At 30.2% G+C, this 23,200-nt stretch overlaps 1 protein-coding gene across 1 annotated transcript in view; it reads right to left on the minus strand.

Annotated features, from left to right (window-relative positions):
* The window catches only part of LOC145313658 (uncharacterized), a 103,902-nt gene that overhangs the window by 46,156 nt on the left and 34,546 nt on the right, over window positions 1–23,200 (minus strand). Inside the window, exons 7-12 of the mRNA XM_080153164.1 lie at window positions 20,216–20,335; window positions 19,823–19,987; window positions 17,172–17,253; window positions 16,600–16,724; window positions 8,994–9,070; window positions 5,833–5,915 (exon numbers count right to left, since the gene is read on the minus strand). Coding sequence (XP_080009290.1) covers window positions 5,833–5,915; window positions 8,994–9,070; window positions 16,600–16,724; window positions 17,172–17,253; window positions 19,823–19,987; window positions 20,216–20,335 — 652 coding nt within the window. The remainder of the gene's footprint in view (window positions 1–5,832; window positions 5,916–8,993; window positions 9,071–16,599; window positions 16,725–17,171; window positions 17,254–19,822; window positions 19,988–20,215; window positions 20,336–23,200) is intronic.

The following is a 23,200-nucleotide window of genomic DNA, read 5'->3' on the forward strand; positions in this document are numbered from 1 at the left end:
TTTTAACACCACAGAAAATGGGGTGGGTTCTCAAGAGATGAAAATATATGTTTTTTTTTCCTGGGATTTTACAAAATATGTAAATAATTTTTTTTTGGTGGGTTGGTTTTTTTACTTTTTGGGGCGGTTGAGGGTGACCCACCCCCAAGAAAAATCATCATCACAGGACAAGTAGGTATATCACCTAAAGAGTAGAGCTCAATCGGTTCAGCGGTTACTGAGATCTAAAGCTTCAGACGGACAGACATCAAGCTACTTTGTATTATAGATATACAGAGGTGTAAACAAAATTAAGACTAATAGTCCATAGAATCACCAATTCATAAATAAAATCAGTAGAATAAATAGATCAAGTCAAAATTAGGTCTAATAATAGTTCATTCAACATGATCAAATTGGACATAGGGACTTTCTTGAAATAATTTATACGCTACCTAGATTGTACCTTATCGGTACAGGAATACAGGGTTTGAAATAAATAAAGTGCATAACAGTAAAAATCACAAAACCTAATAAAAAATGCAATTTGCCCCAAAATATAAAAAAATATAATGCTCTACCTAATTGAGTTTATATTTGTTGCAAAACTAAAAAGAAAGATGTAGTTAATGTTGGATAAAAAGAGAAATGGCAAAACAAATGAAGTCCTCCAACAGAAACTAGCAAAAACCTTGATCCAGGAGTGGATAATTGATTCAGCTTGATAAATATGAAACTTTTTCCAAAGACAAATGAACAATCTAGGCCAGCCTGATGCAATTTCAATATATTTGCAATAGATTCCACACTTTTTCATCTCATTTCACTTTCTTTCAGAAAAAGCGATTCATTAATCAATTTTTAACAAGTGAGTTTTTTAGTCTTGTAAGAATAGTAAATTTGAAACAATATACATTAGACATAGATTAAACTATTTATTTACTTTAAGAGCAAGAACTCTGAAATACCCTCCAGGCAACTCACACTTAAGTTCAAAAACTTTTATCCAAAAAGTTCTAATAACTTTCTAATGTAAAATTTTATTAATTTTTCCTTTTACAATTATTATCAAAATGTTATGAATTCTAATTGGTTGAATATACATGAAATTTAAACACTCTAACTAACTAATTCTGCTTGAAATATTCAGCTTCAATGTCTTTTTATCTTTTTGTTCTATTTCTTTGAGGGTTTTAATGATGGCATTAGGCTATGTAATATATATGCAACAAGGATGTCCACACCATTAAAAGGGAAGCTTAACAAATCAAACAATAGAAAAATAACTTTCATTGTTGAAGAAACACACATAAAAATAGGACGTCGAATCCTAGTTATCATCAATAAATAGCTTTAGTTAATATATTTCAAATAAAATAAGGACTTTCTAGTGATGAATGTAAAGTTCTTATAATAGAGAACTTTTTTTTGATAAAAACTGAATATAAAATGTAATGAATATGAAAGTTTATGATCTAAGCTACTGACGTGCAAACCCTGATTGGGCTTGGCTTGTAACAAGTACACTATGTGTGCATTTAAATGTTATATAAGATGGGACAAATAGTGCACTGCAAATTCAATTCTAGTTTTTTTTTAATGTAAATTCTTATCTAATTTTATTGAAGAAAGCGGGTTGTTGTGTATATATTTTAATTTGGTTTTTAAATTTTTCTACGTCCATTTTTTAGAATTACATTCAAATTCACTAAATTGTACATTATTTAAAGAATAAACACTTTTGTTTTAGTTGACATAGCTAATACTTATTTTATTTCTTATATGAATTTTTATACTTGTTCATATGCAATTAGTAAGATAATAGATATGATTCAGTTATTAACCACAAGGGGGGTGGGGGGTTAACCCACAAGAATTGTAACTTAGCATTATCAAATTATATCATACAACAGAAATCAAATGAAACGTCCAAATGAACCAAATAAACTTTTTTACTTTCACAAAAGTATTTCTTTTTACAAGTTTAACCCTCAAACCTCCTCAATTTTCAAAGATTCAAGAAAGGTTTTCAAGAATAATTTTCCCTGTCTGGTTAATTCTAAACTTCTTCAATATGATAAAAAGGAAATACTTGTTCCTCGTATTTACAAATCTTTTCCCTACTTTTTCCCTGTTTTCTTGCGGTAGCAAAAGTAAAAGTAAAAACCAAAAATAAGTAAAACCAACGAGTGGGCGCTAAGATATTTTAAAATATTTGTTCTGCTTTTCACATTTACACTCTGTAGAAACATATGCACTAAAAAAATGTGTAAATAAAAAAAGCATTGTATAGATTATTATATGAACTATTTGATGCTTTGGTGTTAAGGAACATAAAATTAAAACATTTATTTATATAGATTAGTCACCATTAATCGTTTATATTATGTGATCATCAATATCAAAAATATTTTAATTTTTGTAATTGGTAGAAATCTTTGAAATCATCTAAATAATTGAAACCCATCCCAATTTTTCGCCTTACAATGTACAATAGGTTAATTAACACGATAGTTTAGCCCTTTAAGCATATAATTTAATGTTTTTATTGATCATTTATGTGTACAATTGTTGTATATAAATCTAGTCGGTGCGACCACTGTGGGTCAAAGTTTGTGATCATGAAATATTCTACTTGTGTAAGAGATTATATCTTATACAGGAGGAAACTTTTCAAAACTTCAGTGTTCAAACAATATAGGAAACAAAACAAAAAACAATAATGTCCATAAGCAAAGCAGTATAGCGGTATACTATGGTTAGCGTAAGAACATACTAACTCTAGTTAACGAATAGCTCTGCTAATAAAAAAAATTGTTTTACAAACCAAAGTTTACTGCATGTTTTGTATATTAATAGTTATAAAACCACATTATGTACAACTAAAAAATAATTATTAAGGGTTATTGATTTAGCCTCCATTTGTGTACTATGCATTTGTAATTTTTTTTAGCGGCAATGTATGAAGAATTAACTTGAGACAAAGTTTCAGATGATTGAAGATTTTTGCCGGTGTAGTATGCGGTTCATATTAGACAATCAAGAATTAGACTGCCGCATGGTGTAGTATGCGGTGTCATAGTAGACAATCAAGATTTAGACTGCCGCATGGTGTAGTATGCGGTGTCATAGTAGACAATCAAGATTTAGACTGCCACATGGTGTAGTATGCGGTGTCATAGTAGACAATCAAGATTTAGACTGCCACATGGTGTAGTATGCAGTGTCATAGTAGACAATCAAAATTTAGACTGCCACATGGTGTAGTATGCGGTGTCATAGTAGACAATCAAGATTTAGACTGCCACATGGTGTAGTATGCGGTGTCATAGTAGACAATCAAGATTTAGACTGCCGCATGGTGTAGTATGCGGTTCATATTAGACAATCAAGATTTAGTCTGCCACATGGTGTAGTATGCGGTGTCATAGTAGACAATCAAGATTTAGCCTGTCACATGGTGTAGTATGCGGTGTCATATTAGACAATCAAAATTTAGACTGTCACATGGTGTAGTATGCGGTGTCATGGTAGACAATCAAGATTTAGACTGCCACATGGTGTAGTATGCGGTGTCATTGTAGACAATCAAGATTTAGACTGCCACATGGTGTAGTATGCGGTGTCATAGTAGACAATCAAGATTTAGACTGCTGAATGGTGTAGAATGCGGTGTCATAGTAGACAATCAAGATTTAGACTGCCACATGGTGTAGTATGCGGTGTCATTGTAGACAATCAAGATTTAGACTGCCACATGGTGTAGTATGCGGTGTCATAGTAGACAATGAAGATTTAGACTGCCACATGGTGTAGTATGCGGTGTCATATTAGACAATAAAAATTTAGACTGTCACATGGTGTAGTATGCGGTGTCATAGTAGACAATCAAGATTTAGACTGCCACATGGTGTAGTATGCGGTGTCATAGTAAACAATCAAGATTTAGACTGCCACATGGTGTAGTATGCGGTGTCATATTAGACAATCAAAATTTAGACTGTCACATGGTGTAGTATGCGGTGTCATGGTAGACAATCAAGATTTACACTGCCACATGGTGTAGTATGCGGTGTCATTGTAGACAATCAAGATTTAGACTGCCACATGGTGTAGTATGCGGTGTCATAGTAGACAATCAAGATTTAGACTGCCAAATGGTGTAGAATGCGGTGTCATAGTAGACAATCAAGATTTAGACTGTCACATGGTGTAGTATGCGTTGTCATAGTAGACAATCAAGATTTAGACTGCCGAATGGTGTAGAATGCGGTGTCATAGTAGACAATCAAGATTTAGACTGCCACATGGTGTAGTATGCGGTGTCATTGTAGACAATCAAGATTTAGACTGCCACATGGTGTAGTATGCGGTGTCATAGTAGACAATGAAGATTTAGACTGCCACATGGTGTAGTATGCGGTGTCATATTAGACAATAAAAATTTAGACTGTCACAAGGTGTAGTATGCGGTGTCATAGTAGACAATCAAGATTTAGACTGCCACATGGTGTAGTATGCGGTGTCATAGTAAACAATCAAGATTTAGACTGCCACATGGTGTAGTATGCGGTGTCATATTAGACAATCAAAATTTAGACTGTCACATGGTGTAGTATGCGGTGTCATGGTAGACAATCAAGATTTACACTGCCACATGGTGTAGTATGCGGTGTCATTGTAGACAATCAAGATTTAGACTGCCACATGGTGTAGTATGCGGTGTCATAGTAGACAATCAAGATTTAGACTGCCAAATGGTGTAGAATGCGGTGTCATAGTAGACAATCAAGATTTAGACTGCCAAATGGTGTAGTAAGCAGTTCATATTAGACATCCAAGATTTAGACAGCTACATTTTCCTCAGATTATCATATATTTATTTAAATGTCTTTAAAAATTATTTAAGACATTAGATTATTCAAAAAGTAAACATTTTTCTAATGCAAAATCTTTATATAAAATATATATGCTATTTAAAAAAATGTGAACTTTTGATAAATTGTTTGTAGATAACTTTACTTTTTAATGCTTAATAAAGGGGCCCTCTTTATCTAAATAACATTCAGATAAAATAAAAAAAAAATCAAAAAAAATCAGATACATTAATTCATATAAAAATGTATATATGAAAATAGTACTAGTTTTTTCTCGCATGGAATTATAAATAGCTTTCCGCGTATATTAAATGTATAAGTATTAAAACCATTTTTTTAAAGCCCTGAGATGCCGAAGGCACGGGCCAAAAAAACTGGTTTTAATCTATTGATTGTTCATTTTTATATCCGTAGAAAACTGTACATGATGCGATGCCACACATAATTTTTTTCGTATTCATGAGAACCGGTTTTAATCCACTTGTTTCGAATGAATACGACAAAAGTGTTTTCTTATTTTACTCTATTTCTCTAGTACTATGGTTTACTTTTACATGTACAGTGTGGGGGTATAAATAGAATATATTAGTCACTTTCTTCATCTTTATAAACATATCATTTATCTCAGGATATCTGCAAATTTATAACCACTTTTTTCAAGTTATATTCTTTTAAGATTTATTTCTTAATTTTTTATACAAAAATCACGAAACCTGTTTTCTTATATACAAATAATAATTTGAGACACTTTGACTTCAGAATAGTAGTTAACGATATATATCCACACAACTAATTAGAAAAGAAGTAGGTAAAATGCCTAGTAAAAAAGGAATTATATAATAAAATTTTGCCCAAGTATCCGATCGACGTCACATTCCCTTCTAATATAACGTCAATCAGAATAGTTCGGCCAAACGTTGTAACATTAGTCCCAGGCAACCTTATCTACTTCATGTTTTAAAACATAAATACTTACAGTGAACATGAACAGTGATGCTTTCAGAGAAGCTTGACTTCAACGAGTTGGCTGCTTTGCAAAGATATTCCCCGGATTGTGTCCTAAAACAATAACATTCAGCCAAATACAAATATCCTCTGAAGAGAAAAATTTAGTTGATCCAGTTTAAAATTTTAAAGTAAAAACGACCTAAAAACAAATTTTGAAAAAAAGCAAACAAGGGTGAAGAAGCAAACAGGGAACATGCGCAATTTTTAGCTTCCAACCACTCCCAAACCCCAAAAGGGTTATTACGGAAAGGTTTAATGTGTGTCAACACATAGCCATAAGTCAAATAGGTTTGGTATAAAATGTACAGTATAAAATAACCAAAATGTTTACTTATATTCAGTGTTGCGGAGCCGGAGCCGGTAGCCGTGGAGCCGCCATATTTAGCTGGAGCCATAATTTTCGTTAAAATTTATAAATTATAAATTGGTAACTCTATTTTGTCATGTGCAAATGCCCCTTTTAAGTTTTTCAAGTCCATTTTTATCAAAAATTGAACTTTTAAAACCTTCAAAAGTCAAAAATAATCGTGGAAAAAAATAGGATGCTGTGAGTATTGGTGCAAAAAATATGACGTAACAAAAAAAATAGCCAATGAGAGGCCGTTATTGACCAATGGTAAAATTTATAGTGGCCTCTCATTGGCTAATTTTTTTTGTTACGTCATATTTTTGGCACCAATACTCACAGCATCAAAAATAGTTTTTCTTGATTTTAGGTCGGAGCCGTAGTCGGAGTCGCTATCATCACAGACGACTCCGCGGAGCCGGAACCGGAGCCGCACCAAAATCAAACGGCTCCGCAACGCTGCTTATATTACATCAGTCTGGGTAACTATCCATGGTATAGGCCATTCATTTTGTAAAATTAATCAACTATGATGTAGGTATAACATGACCTACTCCTATATACTGTACTAGTGGCTACGCCCCTAAAGGCCTCTAGGGGCACTTGAGGAGGAGACAGTCGAATTTAATAATTCAATTTCTTATTTTAGATTTATAAATAAAAAGTAAGAATAATTTTTTTTTGGGGGGGGGGGATTTTTCATTTTTGGGGGGGAGTTGGGGGTGTCCCATCCCCCAAGAAAATAGTTATAAACCTTCCCGGGACCTATGAGAAGCTACCCTGTTAAGGAGAACCCGATCGGTTCAGAGGTTAGCGAGATCCTTCGGTACAAACATACAAACACACAAACATTCTGTTACTTTATTATAAGGATGTACATGTAGTAAAGTCGATTCTAGGTTTTATACAAATTTTATGGTTTTCTCATATTGCAAATTTCACACATAATACCATATGAACCCTCTTATTTTTAAAATAAATTTTAAAAAGAGAGGGATAGTTTTTCGTTTGTTTGTTTATTACTTTAAGTCAGGTTAGAGTAGATCATAACGGATACTGGGTATCCACGCAAACTGGGTGTTTGACAGTTGCTAGGCTAAATTAAATGTTTGTCTTATTAACTGTTTTGTGTAAACCCTGTGTTAGAGATATAAATTTGGTAAATACAAACATACACGGATGACAACCTCCATAGATATAGTAGACTATTAATATTGGAAAATAAATTTTAACATTAGAAACAGCATTTCAGACGGACAAACGGACAAAATATAAAAATCAACACAAGAGAAGTCAAACAACTACATTAAGTAGGTTCCATGAAATTAAAAAGACCCGTTAGTCTTATGAATGTACACAAAAAATCTAATTTCCTCCAAATCTTTTTTAAAAATATTGACATTTATAATTACAGAGTGGCTTCGGGACTAATAAAAGATATATAAATATAAATATTTACAACATGTGTGTATCTCTCCACACATAAATCTTTTTAACATAAAATATGTTGCGAGGGCTAGTACAATTATGTTCATAAGTAGCGCAGTAACAATCTTTATACGATAAAAGGAAAGTAGAAATACGTTCAGTCATGTTTTACCAAAGTTTTACGTTTTTGAAATAATCACTTTTAATGTATGATATCCGTCTATGAAAGTAGCAGGTTGTTTGTCTGTCTGTGTGTTTGTAGCGGACGATCCAATGACCACTTAACCGTTATAAATATCTTTTACAGTGAAGCTATTTTTAGGTCAAAAGAAGTTTTTTAATAAAATGGGGGTTAGAGCACCTCCCCCCAACCAAGATATATTGCCCAAAAAAAAAGCCACCCCACCCCCCAATTTTTTCACTCCGTCTGTCTGTAAGGTACATTTTTAAGGGATTTGTTTATGTGGTTTTGACATGATTGTAGAGAGGCTACACTACTAAAATTTGTTTACGTTAAGTTAATAAATTTACCTAATAAACCTAATTATTCTACGGAGATTCAATCCTTATAATAAAGTAACATAATGGTGTGTGTATAGTATGTCTGTCTGTTTGTCTGTCTGTATCGAAGGATCTCGCTAACCGCTGAACTGATCGGGTATTCACAGGGTATCTTCTCATAGGTCCCGGGAAGGTTTATAACTATTTTGGGGGGAGGGTACCACCAACCTCCCAAGGGAAATATAAAAAAATAAAATTTAAAACAAAATATATATTTGAGAGTTGAACGAAACATAAAGAGATATCGTAGAATTTGAAAGCAATAAAGATGTATCGTAGAGACTTGAACAAAAAAAAACATTTGACGTGCCACTAGAGGCCTCTAGGGGGCGTAACCGCCAGTAAAATCTAATATGCTAGAATTTAAGAATAAATTTAATATCATTTTGCCTATCTGTCTGCTATTATTCTATCTATTTTTTTTCTTGGTCTACCAATATATCCAAAAAAAATTTGAGGATCGTGTCTAGAAAACTAGCTAACAGTTCTGTAGGTAAAAATGTAACCGAAGGATAAAAATAACATTATATGAATTCCACCAACACCTTACTATTAGACTGGATTATATATTTCACATGGCTTCCTATGGTTGAATCTCATGCCTATACAGCGAAAACAATGTATAGACAATGAAATAACTATATAATATATCTGTGTGTTTGATAAGGCAAATTAAATTTTAACTGTATAAATGACTGGCAAAAACACATCTGCGGCAGACTAACTAAACCTATGTCAAATATACATCAAACACTGGCATTTATACATCTAATTATCTATCTATCTATCTATACCTTGAAATGTTTGAAATAGAAAGAATATCTCCTCTAATTTTCATATTCTCCTCCATTATGGTTTCCAAATCGCGATCCTAAATGAAAAAGAAAATGTGTCCTTTGGTCTTTATGTTATTTTTGTTACCTACCATGATAGATTTATGTTTAATTATTTAACGCAGGGACATACTGACGTTCAACTAAAAAATCTATAATGAAATGATAGAGTAACTGCGCTACTAAAATTTTCAAATTGCTTCATGTTTTTGACTTTAGATAAAGATTATAGATTAGCTTTTCAATGAAAACACACATTTCTCCCTTTCCTACCTACCTTTAAAACATTAATCTTATTTTAACGACATAAATTCTGTTTCTTAGTAAGGTTTTAAGTTGGAAAACATCTTTGAAATAAAGCATGATATATTAATGTATTATAATTTTATTGTAACTTAATTAAAACAAGTACAAGTTTATCCAATACTTTATTTTATAACTAGCGGCTATGTCCCTATGAGGAGGGGGGAGTTAAATTAGATAACTAATTTTTTTATTTTAGATATAAAAAGAAACAGTAAATTTTTTTAGTTGTGGTATTTTTTTAGGGGTGACAGTTCTTTGGAGGGTAGTGATACCTTCCCCCCCAAAAGTTATTAACCTTCCCGGGACCTATGAGAAGCTACCCTGTAAAGGAGAAACATAACAGTAAAGCGGTTAGCGAGATCCTTCAATACAAACAAACAGACAACATCCTGTTACTTTATTGTAAGGATTATTATCTGAACTAAAGCAGCTGAATGTGTAAATACACCAAAATTTTCGTCTAGGTCAGTTTCTATTTCGCAGGTAAGATGGGTGGGAGGGGGTCAACCTCTCCAAGATTTATGTCTTTATTAAAAACTTTTTCTGTAGAATATTGGATTTTGTGTGTTTTGAAACAAAATCTAAATAAGAGTAAGGAATCATCAACAATTCCAGCCTTTTTTGCTGATCACCTAAATATAAACCACAAGTAAGAAAGTATTGGTAGCAAGTAAGGCAGAGAATAGCTACTTCCATAAAACTGATTAAATTTAGTGGTTCCTATGAATTGCGCAGAATTGCAAAAATTGCGCCAAAATTTGAGACTGAACAGAACTCAAACAAACAATCAAAATGTTCCCTTTTTTCCAGGGTTACAGGACTAGGAGTATGGAAGATAAATGAAACATTTATTTTTCTAAAATGGTCAGCATTCTACTATATCAAAGAATGAAATCATTAGTCTATGGAAAGAACCAAAAAAGATACCAAAAGCTTCTCTTCGTTATACTAATATTTGTTTTTATATTTTGAATGATTATTTACCGATCTTTATTTCCCTGCTTTTTTCCACTTTCTTTATTCTTCACATAGCTTATAAACAACTTGACAATGGAGATTATAGCATAGAACACCAAGAAAAAAATGGTATAATTTCTATTAAACTTTAAAACCTATCTATTTGAATTGTCTCTCTGAATCTTAATCTCTTGCCAACAGATGAACAGAATAGGAGTCTGCTATTCTGGGAATATCCTTAATGGCCAAACAAAGGATTCAAGCTATTTTCTGTGATATCAGGTAACACCCACATCTCTTCTAGAGGCTAAGGGCGAAGCATCTAGTGATTATAAAAGAAACAGAGAAGGTTTAAAAAATATTGAGAGAGAAAAGAGATTATTTGAAAAAAGAGAAAGGTTTGATATAAAATATAAAAGGGGAAAATAATATTGAGAGCGTCTGAGCAAAAGGTTAAAAACAACTTAGTTTTCTTTGTTTTTCAAACAAGCTTCTAAAATTTCATAAGCCTTTTTGTAACATTTGATTTTTTTGCGTAGCTACTTCCTAATCTTTTTAGTCTCAAAATCTATTGCCATTTAATTGCTTGTATTGCCATTGCTATAACTATTGAAAATTAACTAGTTTAATTAGCACTTTCATAACTAAGAACAACTTTAACGAAAAGGGCTCAAAGAACAAGCATGCTTCTCATAATTAGAAATAGCCCAGAACTAATATTACATAGAAAATCACGGCTAAAGAATGCTCGTAAAATCATTATTCTGCAGTTTAAACGTTTTTACGCCGGCAGCAATAAAAATTGTCGACTTTTCGTACTCCTGACTCAATTCTTTTGTGTTAATTATAAATTTCCATAGAAAAATATTATTTCTTTTGTTCTATTAAATTAAAATAAAAGTGTTGTAAAGTTTCAAAGAAAGAGTTTATTATTTTTCTTTTGATTTTAATTTGGTCTAAGAAAAAAGGAAAGAAAGACAGGTCCAATCCCTACAGTTATCCCGAATAGTTCATACAATGCTGTTTAAAAGAGATTCTTAGCTAAAATTAATTTTAAAAGTTGCATATGAAACATGCAGAGAAAAATTCAACCTCTCTTAAAGCCCTCAAAGTGATAAGCTATTAGTAATAATTCAACTGTGCATACTATTTGTCTTAACCTCTTTTCGAGGAAGCTTTGTGTTTATCAAGATCGAAATTAATTCCTTATTCATTATCCCAAATTAGGCGCAAATGTCGTCTTTGTTTGACTTTCCTTTTCTAAAGAGACGCGGCATGGATTGTTTATATTTTGATGCGTCCACGTTCTTTACTTTTGAATGATATGTGAGTGTGTGAAGATTTCGGAGAACAAAGTTGGGCCTATCATTGGTCTCATAGTGCGTGAACGACCCTAGTATACCAGGGGCTTTAAACCATAAGAACTTCAGGTAGAATTTGTTAATTTTATTTAAATTGAATGGCGTATAGGACGATTTTACTTAGTTTAAAAAGGCTTTAGCCAGCTAAACATGAAACTTATTATGATTAATTATTATGTTTTAGTAATTTTTTTTGTGCTTATTTTTGCATTTAACAATGATTTATTAAACCAAATAATTTTCCTTTAAAGCCAAAGTTTCCAAAGATTCTTAACCGTAAAAAAAAATGATTTTAAAAAGCAAATAAGATTACGTGGTTATAAAAAACTGGAATTTTGTATTAATTGATTTTGTAATTTCAGGACTTTGAAATAGTTTGCCTCAATAAATCTATAATCAAACCTGCTGTTGAAACTTGATGGTTCCTGGTATTGGGGGTTTGTGTGTACGTCAAACAAGATCTCTAGAACTTCCCGCTAATTCGGAAGTCATACTCAACCAAAGTGTCATGGTTGAGACACTATTTTTACTGAATTTTGACTGAATAGTGTTAACACCCTAATCTTTTATTTTAACCCTTCCCTAGAACTCTCTCTGTTTATGAATTTATGTCTGGACAAGGTTACCTCACAAACACAAAAAAATTTATGCTCAAGACAAAAAAATCTGAACCTTTTTTACATAAACATATATCAAAACTGAACGTATAAGCTGTAGATTTAAAATCTCAAATGCTTTGATAAAGTCTAAAATACACAAATTCTTTATTTTGAAAGTTTTGTTCTTATATATGAATTATTTATTTTATTATAAATATCCTGTTTTGCCAAAATTTGCTAGTAACGTATTGACATAAATGTGAGTATTATTGTATAACTATTATTATGTTTAGTTCCACTTGACCCCTAGCCAACAGTCTTTGTAGTTTAATATTCACATTCAACATTTTAAATGCATTTCCATAATTAGGGACACACAAATTATATTTTCTTCATACTAATTAGTATATGACAAAATATGCCATTGGTTAATGAAAAGAAATAGGAAAAAACACTTTTTAAGACTTTTCATTCATAATCATTGAAAATTGTAAAAGCCAAGAATAATAAACTATGAATCAGTTGGAGCATTAAGAGGGGTAAAAGCGCAACGTATAATATAGAAGGGGAGAAATAATGGTTAATGTAAAAGAAATAGGAAAAAAATGCTTGTAAAAGATAAAAGACAAAAACTTTTATAAAAACTTTTCATTAATTTTTATTGAAAAATGTAATACACTAGAATAATAAACTATGAATCAATATTATATGCCTAAATTCATTAATTTTCAAGGTTTTTGCATGAATATTATTGGGGTTAATTGTATGTCTTATTTTCTACCAAACTGGATGATTTTGCTTGGAAATTCGAAGAAAATAAGTCCAGCAATTGCTGCAATTCTGTTTAAATAGAATAAAAACAACTTGTTACCCGTCTCTCCATACAATAGACTAATCATTATAGATTACTCGACTATTCAGAATAATTGTCATATCAAATATTACTTTAGCATTCAAAATATGTTAAAATGGTACTTAATAATGCTGTTCAATTTTTAAAACTATTAATAAAAGAGAATTTTTATAAAAAGAGATACATTTCTACACATTTTGAAACTCTATATTATTAACTCTAATGCCCCTCCCTCCTCTTTCTCTTTTTCTAGCCCTTGAATGTCTCATTTAGCAGAAAAATAAACGGTCTTAATTAATGCAGTAATATTTAATACTTTTGTTTTTTCTATATGATTTCAGACACCATATTTACTTCCCAGTTACCATCACCTTAATTTTTAACAATCAATTTAGTTTTTATTTACAAAAGCAGCCTATTTGTTGTTGGTGTAAGTTTGGTAACGCTTTCATAGTTTTTACATGCATTCGAATTTCACTGACCCGTTTTTTATTAATTCATTTTCAATCCTCAGATTCACCCCCCCCCCCTTTCACTCTTCCATTTCCAAAGAGACTATATAAGACAAAAAAATGTAATAAAAGTTCTTTGAGTATTATCCAAAAGTTTAGGTGAAAATATATTCCTGAGGAGCTATGCTGTCAGTGCACAAAACCGTCCTTGTTATTTCCTCTGAAATTAAATTGAATATTCCCCTGTTGTAACCTTATTATTTATTTCAGCCTTGGTTTTTCCAAGTTCATGATACACAAAAATTTTAAACAAAATAGAATAAAATCAATTACAGTCCAGGCATTGTAGCCAATATTAGCACAGAAAAATATACATAAAATGACACGAAAACCAAGATTGAAGAATAAGACTATAAATTGATGATCTTGAAGTACCACAAGTTTAAACTAACATATGGGAGGTTGAAATAAAAAAAATATTTTTATTGGGAGAAGGAGGAATGTTTTTTCATGGTCTTGAAACGGAGGGCAAGGAGGTGCCCTTTTCTTTTCACCAAATAAAATATAAATTTGAACCCGACCAAGACAATAGATCCAATAGAACAAGGTTTATGAGATCTTAATCAGCAACTATCTACACAAACACATTTTTGTGAATTTAGAATTATTTCTTTTAATATTTTTAATGGACAAAAGTATAAATGAAAATCTGCATCTCTTGCTAAATTAAAAGTTTTAAGAATTTCAATATTGTGGATTCATAGTTATCAATAAATCTGACCATCAATAGAAAAAAACTTTATTTCTATCTTAAAAATGAGTTCAAAGGAACTCTATCTTTATTCTTTGATTTCTATTTTTCTACATATGTCTATTAGACTTAGACAATCAAATTTAAAGACAATGAGATGTATAAATAAGAATAAATTTCATGAAAACAAATGCATTATAAATAAAAAAAGGTTTACTGTCCTTCTAAACTATTTTAGTAAAAAATGAAAATATTTAAAGAATCCCTTCACCGCTCAATCCACCTCGAGTTTACTTTATATCTAATCCTATAAGTAACTTAATTTATCGAGTAAGAACATTAAGAGGTGGGTGAACATACACACAACACGATAGAAATTTTGAACTTTTCTTTAGAAAACTAAATTTTCCAATAAAGAACTAAAAAAATGTTATCATAAAATGAAAGAATGATGTTTAATTGTATTTTCTTTCCAAAATGTTTATGTAATGTACATTATAGAAAATTAATTGCATATCATTTAGTATTAAGTATGCTTTATGTATAAAACTATTGTCAATTATCCATTTAGGGTAAAGTTAATTTTCATCCTGATTAAAAACTTTTTAAATCTTTGTAATCTATTTCCTGTTTTTAACCTTTTACTATTCAACTCTTACTTTCATTGTATTTTTCTTTCTTTTGTCTTCTCTTACTGTCTCTATCGTTTATTATCTCCCTCCCCTTCTCTCTCTCTTCTTCCATCCCAAACATTGCTTCACCAACTCTTAAATTGCTGATTGAAAATTGGTAAAGTTTGATCAAATTAACTGATGAGAGAGATGTGAAAACTTTATTTTTCCCGCAGTAAGAATCTGTGGACTTGTATGTCCTGCTGCCTCATTTGTTCTCACAGAATTTGCCAACATTTTCCTTGAACTTAACCTTTATTTTCAAAAATAGAGTTAGAAATTTAGAAATTCCTTGTTTTGAGTATTTTGAATACTTTACAAGACGATAGTACAATGGTTTATGAACCTATCAGGAAAAAAACATTTTACCACAGCCAAATATGATTATAAATTGTTTCTTTTTCTTCAATCATTGGATCTCAAATAAAATAAAAAATGTTCAGAGTAAAAATAGATAGATACTATACTTGATTATATTTAGACTACTTGTTTCAAATAATTTCTAAGATTTTATAACTAAACATTATTTTTAGAACTAAACGTGATTAGAAAAATAAATTTTTAGTTAATTTGATAACTTTTTTCTTTTAAATTAACTTATGGAAAAGTGTGATGTAACTAATCATTTAATGTTAACATTAAGATTTTTTGGAGGGAGGGGGGGGGGGGGGGGGTAGATAATTGCACTTCATTGCACACACTGGCTGGAATGTTAGCATCTATGTATCGTAAAGAACTTTTTTGGTAAGTTCTAAAATTCTATATGATGTGGCCCCTAGAAAAAGGAAAATATGCAATTAGTTCTATGGCTTGTCTAGTAAACCAAGTTTATTTCTGATGGTAATTTTAATTTTTCAATTGAGATAAATTTTCATGTGTCTATATTTATCTGTAAGTCGGAACCAATTAGTGAAATAGGTCAATGTTGAATTGAATAGCAGGAGGGGGGAGGCATCCTTGAAAACTTTATGTCCCATAGCTTCCGCACTTCGGGTATATACATATAAAATTGAAATAGCAAAATTTTGAAAGTTTTCTTAATAGTCAAACATTAATGAAATTTGAATATATTGTAATTTTGAAATATTATATAGTTTAGTTTTTTTATTTCAACATTGGCATTACTGGGAGATTTGATAAATTAAAATGGTTGCTTTTGATAATTATTTATAAAATAATTAACAATTTTCATGAAAAAACATATTGGGTAAAACAAAATTGTTAAGATATGTTTGAATGCTTTTCTAACGATATCCATGTGGAAATAATGGCACACCATAAAGTTTGTAAGGATTTTACTTGAAGTATATTTTATCTAATTTACTTCACCAAATCATTTCCTTCTCTTCATGAATGTGTGTGTGTGTGAGTGTTAGTGAAGTTTTACTTCCGTATATTTATACTTTTATATAAACTTGGGTCTATAAAAATATTTCAAAATTCGTTTATATTTAATTGAAATAATGTTTTAAGTTATCAAAGATTAGCCAAAAAGATAACTCAAGCTCTTTGAATATACAAACAAACATCAACATACTATTTAATCTCAATATTTTCTTTAATAAGGAAAAAATTAAAATAATTTTAATGTCTTAATAACGTTTAAAATAAATTTACCTGTCTAAACCAGTGTATAATGTCAGCTGGAGGATTTGATTTGACATTGCATTTGAAAGTTATGTTTCCTCCTTCCTTCATTACAGGGTTTCCTAACATTACTTCCACGTGGACCAAGGGACCATCTACATAAATTAAGATTATAGAATAGAGTCATAAAGTCGAAAAACATATTGGTTATCATAAAATTATCCATATTAAAACGGGTAAATAAAGCACAAGATATTCAGATTAGTTTAGTATTCTACTTTTGTTATCACATTTAGGAAGACATAATTTTTAAAATCAAAAACAGTTATTAAAAAAAACATTAATACATAATTTATAATATCATAAAAGATGCAAATGTAATATATGTATGTATTGATAAAGAAAAATGAAAATTGTAGCGAAACTTGATTAGATGAAACACACTATCAAAGGCTTTTTGTAAATCACAAAACAAAATTTACAACAACTATTTGCAGGTCTCTCTTGTAGGTTGAAAAGTCTACAAAACTAAAAAAATGTGTACTATAAACTACAGTGAACATAATAATCCTTGTTAAATAATCTGATAAAATGTAACTTACATAGTACTTGAATATTCCTCTGGTCCTCAATAGAATATTCTGGAATTTCTGGATTTACCGCTCTGCATGTCAGGAACTCGCCCTAAATAGTTTGTGTCCAGTTAAAACAATAAAACAAAAAATATAATATTAATATAAGAAAATATTATCATTTTGATTTGATTGTAAATTAGACCTAGAAACCCGAACAAAAATAAGAAGAAAAAAATTACTAAAAAATGTTCTTCTATTGATACCAAACTTTTAATAGAATTACCATTACATAATTTTAATACATGTTAATAATTTAGTTTTGACTTCAATACTATCGAACTATTTAAAAAAATTAAATAGAACAATAACCCCTTCATCAAAATTTATTTTTTAACAGAACTTTTAAAAAACTTCTTTTATGTACCAGAAATTATTAGTGCTGCCTACAACTGGATAGGCAGAGTTTTTAGGTATAATTGTTTGCCCAAAACTACATATAAAATTCTTCAGAAAAAAGAAAACAAAGAATAAAATCCAAGTAGATGTTATAAAACTGTTTTGTCAAAAATAATGTTTTGTTACTTTGTATTCTGACTGCATACATAGTTGACAAACCATGCATATTTCTGGCTTTATAAACAAATAGTTCAAATGGTAAATTGCATTTTTCAACTCAAGAGTGATGCAAATTTAATGCTGTTTACATTTTTGTAGTTAAAGATTTATCAAACTCCCTCCAAAACATGCAAAGTTTTAAATCTATTTAAACTAATATATTTTTTGATAAATATTTTATATTATATAGAGAAACTCTTGTACTTTAATACAATTATAATTATAACTCAAAGAATGCTTTGAGTTCGGCTAAAATATTATTAGGTTGAAAAAAGAGCTTGACAGCCGTACTAAGCTGTGAATAAGCCGCCAATTTAAGTCTGTTTTGGTGCCTGAAAACATTTATTGGACGGAATTAAGGCTAATTTTAAAACAGGTTTAGACCTGCAGATAAGTTTTGAAGATACATATATTATTGAGACTTATGCTCGAAAGTACATTCTCAATCTAAAATCAGACATTTGATAATTCTACAACCATTCCACTTCTAAATTTCAATTACTCTTTAGAGGTGCATCTCCTCTATAAAGACGGTCTCAATGTAAGTTTGTCTGCCTGTCTTTGTAATAACGTTAAATCAAGTGATAACACGTGACTATTTGCTTTGCTTTACACTTTTATTTTGAGAAGCGTAATGATATAATATATGAACATTAGATTTTCCTATTCTTCTTTGGTGACAATGTATTTCACTTTCACTTTTTTTTCATCAAAACGCAGCGTTACTATGAATTGAGTATTCTTGTTGATGATAAATATTCTTGTGATAAAAAATAAGATTATTTTGTACAGATCATGTAATATAGAAATATCCAAAACTTTTAATTTTATTATGTAAGATACAACCAAGAAACTTTTTTTACATTTTGATGTAGTTTGTTTATTTTTTTGTCGGTTTCAAGGTTTTCTTAAGTTTGTAATCTTCTGTGCCATCACTTCCAACAAGTTTAATATATATTCTCAAATCAAGACAATACAAAAAACTGCACTGACTTCGATATTTCACTTTTATCATTACACAATCACACTACACTAATCTATTTGCTACCGTCTCTTTTGTGAATTTGACATTTTAAATGTATACAAGTATCAAATCATTAGAGCTGCAAATTTGTACAGGCAACTGTAAAACTTCCTTATGATTTACTTTCTCTAATGTATTTTCTTTATCCATGAAACACTTTGTAGATATGACAAAATGCAGAAGTGAGGATACACCTAATCTTTTGGTGGCACTTGTACTTAACATTTTCTTGTGTAAACATTTATAGTAAATAGTGGAGCACTGAAACTTAACACTAATATTTTAAACCAATTTTTACAACATATGTACTGTACAAAATCTAACCCAGAAATAACCTTTCCAATAAAATCCACATACATAAGATTTTGGAGGAAATTATTACTCTATTATTATGTTAATAATCTATTATCCTTTCTCTGCAGTTAAACCTATCGATGCCAAAGGCAGAATATCACAAGTAAGACTTTGGCTCATTTCTGAATGCCTAGAAATGGTAACTAAAACCAAAATCATCTACAAAAATATTTACATACCTCTGAGTTAAATACACTTTTGGATTCTTAGAGAGGCACTTTTCAATCATATTAGTTAGAAAAAATCTTATAATTCATGGGTGAAAAGGGTATTTATGTATTAAATTGAATTTATTATAAGAACATTTCACAAAATAAAAAAAACTTAGTGTTCAGCATAGATCATCAAATTCTGAGCTACTCAATTCTGACCTCGATCTACTTTATTTGATTTTTAGCCATTTTATATTTTGTTGTGATTTTTTCCATTTTTGCATAACTAAGTTTATACATTTTATGTACTAATAATACAATAAAAACCATTTATTGAGTGCTGAAAAAATTACTTCTCCACTTCAGATTTGATGTATGTTTTAATTCTATAAATATATCAATGTACGTTTACAAAATCTGTCATTATCATTGTATTTTAATATATTGACTGAAAATCTGATTTTGTTTTACCAATACCATTCCAAGTAACGATGATAAGGCAGCATCATATTTTACAGCTGTAGTTATTATACCTGATCCGTCCTTTCCACTTCCAGCGAAGCAACAACTGTGTGTTCCATATCCGTCTTGCTGTACTGGAGAAGTACAGGCAGGAGGCTGGACCCGCGGTACACTTGTACTCTCGGGGTGGGAAATGAACCAGTTACGGTACAGCTGATATTATACTTTTGGCCAGCCTAAACAAATGTATATCATAGTTCTAATTTCATTGCTAAGTGGCGTTTTTGTCTGTCCTTCTGTCTGATTGATTGTATGTAATGCAAATTTTATTATTGAAAATCTTTGTTTATGGACGGATTTGTATATTTTAAACAGCTTTGCTAATATTGCCGATCGGCGATCATGTCCGTGTTTTTCTTGGTAATGTTTGTTACCTTTACTATCTTTCTATCAATTATTGTTACCTGGAAGCTTGCTAGCCGTTTATCAATGCTGACCGACTTGGGCGGTGACAGAACTCGCAGGGTCACATGGGTCGATATGGGTGATGTGCGGTCATTGTTACTGGCTGTACATGTCAAAACCTGAATGTTTTTTTAATGATTAATCTGACTGTAATAGCACAAAGTAATAAGATCATTTAACTTTAGTCAAATATAAAATGTTAATGAATAAATATATGTATCTTTGGATTTAAGAAATATTTAGGCTTGACAAATCTATTCTATTATGCTACCAATATTTTTAAGCATTTATAGTTAAAAAAATGATGCATATATTTCAATTTGAGTGTTGTGCATATCACCTGTGAGTTACAAGGATTTAATTAATTTCTAAACCGGAAATAAGATAAGCAATAACATAGGTGACACACGTTAAGATTTCAGGAATATTTATTGACAATGCATGTCATTATTCTACGCTGTTATACAATAAGAATTATAGATCATATCTAGATTACTGACGGTTTAAAAACAAAATTAGAGTTTAAGATTCAAAGAGCAAACTTAAAAATAATTGAATTTTTTTTTATTTTTATTAAATCTATTAACTGCTAGCTTGAAAATGATTTTTCTTATGCTTTGAACTGTCCTTAAATGACACATTAAATATTGATGTAATTAAAATATTCACAATTTCCCCCTTTGCAATGTATAATTGAAATATGCAGTTAATTAAGTTTTATCATGTCAGCAATTATGTTATATTCAGATTAAACTAATAGCACTATTTCAGAATAGCTTAATATTATATAGCTTAAATGCGTGATAGATATTTAGGTGGTGAATAAGGATTTATTGTTTATTTAAGTATTTATTTTATATTTATTCTCTGGTGGCTGTTCACACCCTTTTAATAATCAATTACAACTTGATGATATGTTTCTCTATACTTTTCACTTTCTCTTTCTTCTTTCCTTTTTATACTTTTTTTTTGTTCCTCCTTAGTTATCATATTTTCTCTCTTTTTTCTTTCAAGTTTGTCTGTAAAGTTTATTTAAAAATAAATTTCTCACCGTTTTCCATTATGAAAATTTAAATGAGCTAAGAAGGTGTCATTTATGATAACTGTATTTTCTACTTTAGATTTAAAACAGAACTTTTTCATTGTAGTTTTTAGCAAGGAGACTTTAATTCAAGTCTTTTTGTCATTCTACTTGTCCGATGTAACTGCTTGTTTTAAGAAATCAGCCTTTTTTACTTTCAAATACTATTCATTAAAGTAGCTAATTTATATCTTATGTATGTCCAGTAAGATCTAGTAAACGGCTGGACGTATTAGGGAGGCTAGAGGCTAGTTGCCTAAGGGAAGGTTAACCATTTAGCAATAGGAGAAAGAATTATCCACACGAAAAAGTAACTAAAACCATAAGATTTGATAAATACAAGGCCATAGTCCTCAAAATCTGTTTTAATTCACGTTTTATCAAATAATAAAAGGTTTTGATTAATTAATCTTATCCTACTGACATTGATTTATATATTAAATATTGTTAATATTTACCTTTAACTCCTCTCTGGAACACGAGTTTGAAAACAGTGGAAGGACGCTATTAGATTTGGTTTCTTTAGATAAAGTACAAAAACATCACATAAGAAAAACACACGGTAGGTAATTTTACCCCTTCCACCATTAGTATTTAGTTCCCTCACAATCTTAATAAAACAAAATAAATTTTTGAGCTCTATTCATGTTTGGTCTTAAAAATTACTTATTTAAAGGTAATTCAAATCAATGGAATTTTTAAGAACAAATTACAGTTGTAGAAAACCCATTTGAATATTTTTTTTAAAAATCCCAAATCTAACTTGAAGAACTTGAACCCTTGTTTTTTTTCTCGACACATTTGAGAGTAAACAAAAACTGGGCAAAACATGAGTCTAATAAATATTTTGACTGAAATTGGTTTGAAGTCACTGCCTTACAGATTTAAAAAGTGATTTTCCAACCAACATGATTTCTTTATACGTCTCAATTCAGGTTCTTTCATTGTTTTCAACCCCATATTACAGGTAGGAGTGCCATTGTCCTAAGAGAGAGAGAAAATTAGCTGAGCAAGGACAATTAATTGTTGTGTGCGGCCTAGTTTCAAAACTTATACATTAATTAAATTAGAAATCACCAGCCAACAGACGCGTACCACAATAACTGCATTTATTTATCTTTATCAAGATGATTGATTATTTTACTAAAAATAATAGAACAGCATGTCATGCTCTTGGTTAACAAAGTTATTAGGTTAGGTAAATTTAGTATTTATTACATTTAGATTAGACAAGGTGAATCTACAATAAATAAGATTTTGCCAAAGTCTATCTCTTATTCCCCAGAAACATTTTACGGTGAACTCCACTAGATCTGAATTTTTAATACTGAGATTAAAAATTGTAAAAAATCCATCATTCAAATTGAAAAGTCAAATATTAAGTAAATCTAATATGTGTTTGTAAACAAGGTTTTTTTTCTAAGTTAGACAATATTATGAAATTAATTTAGCTTATTTGCTAATTCCTTTATCAATATTTAAGTCTGCAACCCCGCAGCCAAGTTAGATAAATAAAACTAGATAGTTAAATGAATGAGGTTGCTATTCTGTAAGTAAATATTATAATTCAAACAAAATGCATCAAATGTTAATAAAGACGATTTTGGCCAATAGTAAGAATCCTTTCACAGATTAATTTAATATTCTATAAGGAATCAACCTTTTTTCACCCCAGATTTAAAAAAATTAAATATGATTAATTAAATCATGAAAGGTTAAATGTTAAAGTATATTGCATTTAAAAGGGTAAATGGGGGGGGGGGGGGGGGTAATATGTGTTTAAAAGAATCATTAAAGCATATCATAACTCAAATCTATTTTTATCTCTTTTATATTATAATGATAGTTATTTCTCGCATCGTATTATAAACAGCTTTCCGTAAATATAAAAATACCTTTTTAG

This window comes from Acartia tonsa, chromosome 3 (genome assembly GCF_053477335.1).
Source record: "Acartia tonsa isolate MP-2025a chromosome 3, ASM5347733v1, whole genome shotgun sequence".
Taxonomy (NCBI): Eukaryota; Metazoa; Arthropoda; class Copepoda; order Calanoida; family Acartiidae; genus Acartia; species Acartia tonsa.